We start from the raw sequence: 8588 nt of genomic DNA, 5'->3' as shown, positions 1-8588 counted from the left end.
TCATTGCTAATTAACGTTAAAATATAAATTTCTTAATATATGTGAAAATAACTAAAAAAATCATTTATTTTAGACCGGAGGAAGTATGAAAAATTTAAATTTGACTCAAAAATTTAAGAGCTAAAGGGCGGAGTTCCCAAAACTAACAAACTGCAAAAGAATACAAACTATGGATTGAAACGCACTAAATTTCAGTGAAAATTGTTGGCAAGTGTCAATATGATATTAATTATTATGGACGTGTCTTCAATTTCTCCATTATTGCCTTCTTCTTTTACTTTACTCTTCTGATATCTTTTTCTGCTTGTGAAAAATAATTGATGAAATTTTTTGATATCTAGAAACCTTCAATTCAGAGAAGATTTTATTGAAAATATTTCTGCAAAGGAAGATATTGGATCTCAATTTTCGTCTTAAAGTATGTTGATTCCCTCCCTTCTTTATTTTCTAAGTTTTCCACTTGTTCCAATTTAAAAGTTTTTGAAGGTTATCGAATTTAAAATAAAGTTTGAAATATCATGTTTTTTAACTTCGGTTATTTTATTTTTCTTGTTGTTGGTACTGCTTCTAGACTTTCCCACTATCGTTTTGCCTCTTAATGATTATTGGAGTTATGCTTTTCTTGAGCCGAGGGTCTATCGAAAACAGTCTTTTTTTATCTTACAAAAGTAGGAATAAGATGTACGTATACGCTATCTTCCTCATATCTCACTTGTGTATTTCAGTGAATATGTTGTTATAATTGTTCTCTTGTAATTAAATTTAAAACAAGTAATCCAAAAAATGAAAAGTGTCGGGCTTTTTAAGTGGGAATGGAACTCAATCTTATAGCAAGAAAAGACCGCAAGACGATGTGGTTAGGGAAAATGACATTGTATAGTTACTCTCAAAATAATAATATTTCGACTGCGAGTTAAAAATGATTTCTGCCCCATATAAAACACTTAAAAGAAGAAAATGAAAGATAAAAATAAAACCAAAAAATAGAGAAAAGGAAAAAAAAAATAACGAAAAGACATAAAGGCGAACTTACCCCTATGCCCTTTTATGTTTCTAGTGGAATAGTTTATCCAAAAAAAAATAAAAAAAATTCTTTTTTTTTCGGAAATTCTTTTTTAAAATGTGTTTGTCCATAAAATTTTGCAACTTTTTGAATTTTTTAAAAATGAGTTTTTCAAAAACCAACAAATGATTCTGACCACTTTTTCAAATTGTCGGAAAAACTTTTTTCTCCACTCATAAAACTCAGGGGCGAAGCCACATGCTTGAAAGGGTGCTCAACTGACCACCCTTCGTCGGAAAATTATACTGAGTATATAGGTAAAATATTAGGTTTTATAGATATATACATATATTGAATACTCTTTGTCGGAATTTTTTTTCATTTGAACACCCTTGAAAAAGTTTCTGGCATCGCCACTGATAAAACTACAATAAGTTTTCAGGTGAAATGCAAGTCTAAACGTAATTTTAAATTTCAAATATTATTTTTCAACTTAATTCCAAATACTTTTTTTTTAATTATAATCTTTATGTCCAAACGTCTACTAAGACTAACTCTTTTATTATTTGCAGAGATTTGACGAAGTTGTAGGTAAAGAATGGAAGTATCTGAGAATAACAGTGTTGACTATTGTAAAATCAATTTAGAAGCAGAACCTTCAAAATACCATTCAATTTCTTCATCAAGTAGGCAAAATACTTCTGCATTTTCACTAACCTTAGATGAATTTCAAAGCAAGAAGAGAAGAAATTATGGGTCTATGAATTTAGATGACCTACTCAATAATTTTTGGGACAATGAAGGAAATCAAGTTACTCCCAATTCAAATCAAGATATCCCAACAAAAGAAGGTAACATATATTTGTAACCTTTTCACTTTACCCTTGCTTTTTTATTTCCTTGGTGTTCGGCCTGCTCGCGTGCACCTTAACTAATTTCATGGAATATTTTTCACGTTTCATCAACACATCTATTAGGTAATTCTGTCCATCAAAGTTTAGACAAATGAGAAGAATTACCTAATAATATTTTTATTCCATTGATATTTAAACGTGACACCTCATGATTTGAGATCCACTTTATTGACCTCTGAGTCACATTTCCAATTTTTTTTAAAACTTTTCATCCCTATTTTAATCCCCACTTTAGAAGCATTTTTTTCATAAGAATGATACATTTACTATTTAAAAAGTCAAATGTTGTTGTTTTAGTGCAATTTTTTAAAACACTTTAATTTATTTATTTTGCGGCATGAATTCGGATTGATCGAGGTTCCAATATGGATATTTTATTAGGATTTTGCCCTAAATTTTAATCTATTAGGACTCTCTTTCTTGTAGGAAGGGAAAAAGACTACTAAAAGAAATAAATCTCTTATTAGGGTATTTTTTTTTAATTAATATTAGTTTTTTAATCTCCTTTCTTATAAATATAGGTCAATTAACACTTTAAATGATAGTCACTTTTGATATATTTTTTTATTCCTAATTTATCGTTACCAAAGTTTTCTTTATTAGCTTCCGTATGGACCATATTATTTCGATCCTACATATCAGACACCGAATAGAAAACAAAAAAAATTCAAAAATTCCATGAAAACATTTGACCCGCGCAGGACAACATTCAAGGTATGATTTCCTCAGCCACTCAAAGTGTGCTGAAAATGGCAAAGGAGATGCTGATTCTTCTTCAACACATCATCAAATCTTTGAACAAGTTAATGGTGGTTTCATTAATGGACACCAGAATTCTGATCAAATCACTACAACAAATAAAGAAAATATTGAAAATTCCAACAGTGCATCAGATGTTAGTGAACCAATTAACAATAGCAGAAGAAGATCATCAAGTGTTTCATTAGAAGCAACAGTAATGGAGAAGAGACAACGTCGAATGATTAAGAACAGAGAGTCTGCTGCACGATCTAGAGCTAGAAAGCAGGTAACAACTTTTTCATCTTAATTTTGAGCCCGTTTGGCTTAGCTGATTTAGAGTAGCTGATAAGCATAAGGTGCTGAAAAACACTTTTAAGTGCTGAAGCTGATTTAAAAAATAAGCAGTTACGTGTTTGAATAAAAGTGCTGAAATTAATAATAAGTAGCTGAAGAATTGGGTATACGAAAAGTTTTGTTTTAAAAAGAAGTATTTTAGGGATAGAATAGTAAATATTTTGGTCAAACCTAAAGTGCTTATAAGCTGAAATTTAATAAGTTAGGGGGAGACCAACTTATGACTTTTGGCTTATTTTTGGCTTATAAGCACTTTTAATTTGCGTAGATAAACCAAAAAATGCTTATAAGCCAGTTTGACCAGCTTATAAGCTAAGCCAAACACTCTCTTTGTCTCAAATTATTCACTCGAAAATGACGGGAGCGCCTAGCTCCCGGAGCAAAGCTCATTTTCCTTTCAGAGTAAAACGGCACATAAATAAGGGTTGAACCATCAAAAGTCAAGAGATTATTTTTAAAAATAATAATTGATCAGCACTGTTTGTGATTAAAGCATATAGTTGATTGATAGTCGATTGAAATGATATTTTGTACCGTCAAAGTTTTAGAGAATGCTACAGGTTTTTTCAGTTATCCTTCCGTCCCAATTTATGTGGCGGAGTCTGGATTTTGAGAATCAAACGAAATTTTTGTTTGACCGTAATTTTTTCTCTTTTTAATGTTTTGAATCGTTAGTTAATTAATGTGATTTATAGTACTTTTTATGTAGTTTTCAAATATACAAATTTTGTTTCAAAAATTTAAAGATTCTATGTCCAAATTCACAATCTATGCACAAGTCTGAATCTTATTGATAAGTGAAAGCACGTGAAAGTTCTTTTTTAATGAAGGGTGACAATGAGATTTAAAGTCAGGATTTTTATTTTATTATAATATTATGTTGCATTATGTGATCATGCGATTAGCGGCGAAGTCAGAATTTTCATCAAGAGGTGTCAAAATATAAATAATTAGATACATCGAAAAATCAAGGGGAATCAACATATAGTAAATATATATAAAATAAAACAAAAAAACTAACAATATAGTGTAATTTTCCGGCGAAGGAGTATCGCTTGACACCCCTTGGTTCAATGTGGCTCCGCCACTGCATGCGATGAGTGGAGGTAATTTTTAAATCTCTTTGAAATCCTTAAACAATCCACGAGAATAAAAACAGTATTCTGTAACACAAATATGAAAAAGAAGAGTCCAATTTAGGATAATAAGAATATTATACAACAGTAATAAGAGTTTAAATTTTTCGATAAATGGTGAAGAAACCCAACCAAGGTTGGATTCATGGTATTACTTACAATAATAGTAAAAACCATAGTATAATGATCTTGTTTTATTTTTTTTTCAATTTGTTGGTCTCTTATTACATTTAAACTTGGACTTTATTAAGTCCTTCCTAATTCGTTTTTGCTAATAAGTCCCTCCTAATTCAATAATATGATAGTTTTGACTTTTGATTGGTTGATGAAGTAAACTTTGGTATGATGCAGGCATATACAGCAGAATTGGAAATAGAACTCAATCGACTGAGAGAAGAGAATGAAAAACTCAAGTTACTTGTGGTAAGGTGAAAGATGAAAATATTATTAAGTTATATCATCATTAGTGTAAGTAATTTTATATGCTATCAGGTCACTAAAGAATATTTTTACAGGTAAATTTTCTTAAAATTTATGACTTATAATATTGAAAATAAGATAAATTACTTTGTTAAAACAGATAAAGGTGACCCCATGATATAAAAATCCTTACATCAGTGGCGAAATCAGGAATTTCTTTCAGGGTGTTCAAACTTGAAAGAAATAAAAAAAATTCCAATAAAGGGTATTCAATATATATTATATATCTCTAAAACCTAATATTTTATTTATATATACAATGTAATTTTACGACGAAGGGTGGTCAATATATATTATATATATCTAAAACCTAATATTTTACCTATATATATATATATTGTAATTTTATGATGAAGGGTGGTCAATTGACCACCCTTACATGAGTATAACTTCGCTCTTGCCTTACACTGACGATGTATATATCTTAAACTCTTAACCAAAAAAGAAAAAGATAAAAACCACATGGATGTAAATTGGTATGGGTGTAATCATTAAATACACATATAGCACCTTTAATAATTATCACTTACTCTTTTTCTTTTTCTTTTTTACATGGCCAAGGCTCAAGTTGCAACCAGAAGAAAAGATGAGGTATGACTATTTCCTTTATAAATATATTTGTAAAGAAATATGTTTTAAGATTAGTTGTAATTTAAATCCAGTTATTTATTTGTTTGTTTATAGCTATCTTGTAATTTATTCATATGTCTTTGTGATGTATTAGGAGGAGAAAATGAAACAACCAACAAAAGCTCAATGGATTGCTAACAAACTGAGAAGACTTAGAAGAATGTCAAGTGTCTCATGGTGAATTAGCATAATTGTTTACAAGGATTGTAATGTTATTAACAATGTCTTTTTGACACAATTATTAGTCTTCTGTGTGCATGTAAGTTATTGCTTACATTTGGATTTACAAAATAAAGAAACAATTTATGTAGGTAGTTTTGATTGGGGAAAGCAAGTGTCACGACCCAATTTAGGATCATGACCGGCGCTTAGGAGCAAGTGTCCCTAAATAAGCTTTATCGGTATTTTGCAGAAAATCGGACAGAGTTTTCCCTATTTTAGAACTATCCAAAAGTTTACCCTGTCTCAAAAATCAGTAACAAAACCAACCTATATCGACCAAATATCTCATAATTTTCATCAACTAATCAAACAGCTATTCACCACTATTAATCAATCACTTGCAACACGGTAATCTTAACTTCATCTCCAAAATACTATGAGAGAATCTAATACTAGTCATGGGTCTAATAATGAACAAATACTCATGACACTAATAAAATGAATATGGAGCGACTCTAAGAGTTCAAAAGGAGAGAAATAAACTCTTCGCCCACGTGAACAAATGCGGGGCTCACCAGGAACTATCAACTCGTGTACTCTAATTAACGAAATCCTTGCTCGCGTTAACTGTTGTTTCTATAAAAAATAATAGCGGGGAGTGAGTCGCTAACTCAGTGAATAATAACACTTAACCACAACCGTTTTTAATTGGGGACAAGTCAGAAAACATGCTTGTATAATAATCACTTAATAAAATGCCCTTTTTTTAAAACGGTAATAATAATCAATCTCATCATGTGTTTCCTATAACAAAATCAATTTAACAATTCATTAATAAACTCAGTAAATATTGTGTCATAGCAAATCTTTATATTTGGGAGGTTTCAGAAAAGGATCATGTAATCTGTATTACTGTGTGGACCCCTTCGTAAAAAGAGTCAAATATAACTGCAGGTCCCTACTCGAGGGAAAACTGTAACTGTGTGCTAGTTCTACCTTCCCACTAGTGAGGGCTATAACTGTTCTCGGTAATCGGTAAATACAAGGTGCACCAGGTCTAACGAATTCGCCATTAGCTACGGGATCCTTCAAAGTCTCCTCCCATCTATACTTGTCTTTGTAATCAGTAAATACTCGTAGGAAAGCATTTTCAAAATAGTACAGGGCATTTCAATTCTTGTCAAATCATGTAATCCCATTTCGGTAATAGTAATCATATTTCAAATAGCAGTAAAAACATGTCTAGTAACAGTGAGAATATTTTAAATAACTATAGATCTCTCAAGTAAACTGTTCGGTACCATATCAAGTAAAGGACTTGTCCCACATGCAAATTTCAAATATTCGGTAACACCTTTTATTTTCAAAATAATGTATAAACCATGCAGGTTATGAAAATACAAATTACGGTAAGATTACTACTCACAGTACTCGTGTCGAAATACCAAGCGTGTCACCTCGAGCAGTCCATAAGACTCATTCAACTACCTATATTATCACAAAATCGGTCTATATATCAGCTTCGTGAACAATTAACATAACTAGTCTTATCATGACATTCCCTCCTTTTTTTCCTCGGAAATATAGCTACTGATTCTCTGTTAATCAATTTAGTAGTACCTAAATCAATAGGAACTACAATTTTCTAATTATTCTTATTTATTTATTTATTTATTTATTTATTTTGAATTGATACCATGCTACTTCTATATACAGTGACAAGGTAAAAAGAACTGATTTAAAAGGATTGTATTCATGTTCTTACGTTGTGCTTTATAAGCACTAGTGGTTCTTCATTAGGCTAGATTATTTGTTATGAAATTAATAAAATACTTATTCATCTAATTCAAAATTCATATTTGTGCTGAATCAAAAGTAACTTATCTTTTCTTGTTTCTAATTAACGAAACAACCGTTAAATGGGCTAGGTTGAGTAAATTTTTACTTACCTTGTTCTTCCCCACTTTATAAATTTCTTCAACGAGAATAGATAGAACCTTCTTGTCTTTTTCCTTCTACTGTGTTGAATAGCTTCTGCGAAGCTTGATATGCTTCAATACCTAACCCTTCCTTTTGTTTATCTTGATTCCATGAGTTTTCCCTTCCCTTAATCCCTTTTAATTTGATTAGAATTTCACCCAAATCTCCTTTCTCTATTTGTTTACTGCGTACCCTTTCCTTCAGCCCTTTTTTTCTTTTTTTTCATCTTTGGCCAGATTAAAATCTGGTGGGTTTCGGCCCTTCTTGTGCATTTCACTTTTTTTTAGTTTATTAAATGACTACTATATCCTTGTTTAAAATTATGGGATATTAAATTCTCCCCACCTTATAAAATTTGGTCCCTGAATTTAACTCAAGTACGCACCTGTAGACTGAAATAAATGAGAATATTTGACGCGCATATCATCTTCTACTTCCCAAGTAGTTCTTCAATGGTATGATTTCTTCATAAGACTTTAACAACACAATTTCTTTTGATCGTAACTTTCTTATTTATCTGTCAGCAGTAGCGATTGACTCTTCGTCATAAGTTAACTTCTCATCATATAGTATAATTGGTGCTTCATGCACATGGGAGGAGTCTAATATACTTTTTTTATATAGAATAAAGATATGAAATACTAGATAATAAAAGCAATAACTCAGAACTAAACGGTAAGCGACGACTCCCATCACTTCAAGTATCTCTTATAATCTTATGTACCTTGGATTCATCTTTTCTCTTTTTCCAAATTGCACCACGCTTTTTATAAGAGAGACTCGTATGATCACCCGATCACTAACTGTAAATTTTAAGTTTAATTTTTTCGTCTGTACAAGAGTTTTGTCTGCTTTGTGATGTAAGTAATATCTGTCTGATTGACTGGATCTTATCAAAAGCTTCTTATACTACTAAGTTTGAACCTAACACTTTAGCCTCATTTGTTTTTAATCATCTAATAAGGGAGCGACATCGTCATATAGTTTCATCCAATGCCATCTTAATACTCTAACTGAAGCTATCATTGTAGGTAAATTTAGCTTAACGTTTGGAATCATCTCAACTACCTCCAAGAGAAAATATTCAAGCTCTCAACATGTCCTCCTAGATTTGTATAGTAATTTCAGACTATATATTTGTCTGTGGATGAAATGCAGTACAAGGATCTACTCGTGTACTCAATAATT

General features: G+C 30.9%; 1 protein-coding gene across 1 annotated transcript; it reads left to right on the top strand.

The window, feature by feature from the left end:
* Positions 1–1601: 1601 nt before the first annotated feature.
* Positions 1602–5519, top strand: LOC107784021 (uncharacterized). The gene is made up of 5 exons (XM_075243453.1): positions 1602–1854; positions 2619–2944; positions 4500–4571; positions 5190–5219; positions 5353–5519. The coding sequence occupies exons 1-5, from the start codon at positions 1602–1604 to the stop codon at positions 5437–5439; spliced, it is 768 nt and encodes a 255-aa protein (XP_075099554.1). The 3' UTR covers positions 5440–5519.
* The last annotated feature ends 3069 nt before the right edge of the window (positions 5520–8588 follow it).

Source organism: Nicotiana tabacum, chromosome 22 (genome assembly GCF_000715075.1).
Source record: "Nicotiana tabacum cultivar K326 chromosome 22, ASM71507v2, whole genome shotgun sequence".
Classification (NCBI taxonomy): Eukaryota; Viridiplantae; Streptophyta; class Magnoliopsida; order Solanales; family Solanaceae; genus Nicotiana; species Nicotiana tabacum.
This window is presented reverse-complemented; position numbering and strand designations above follow the sequence as displayed.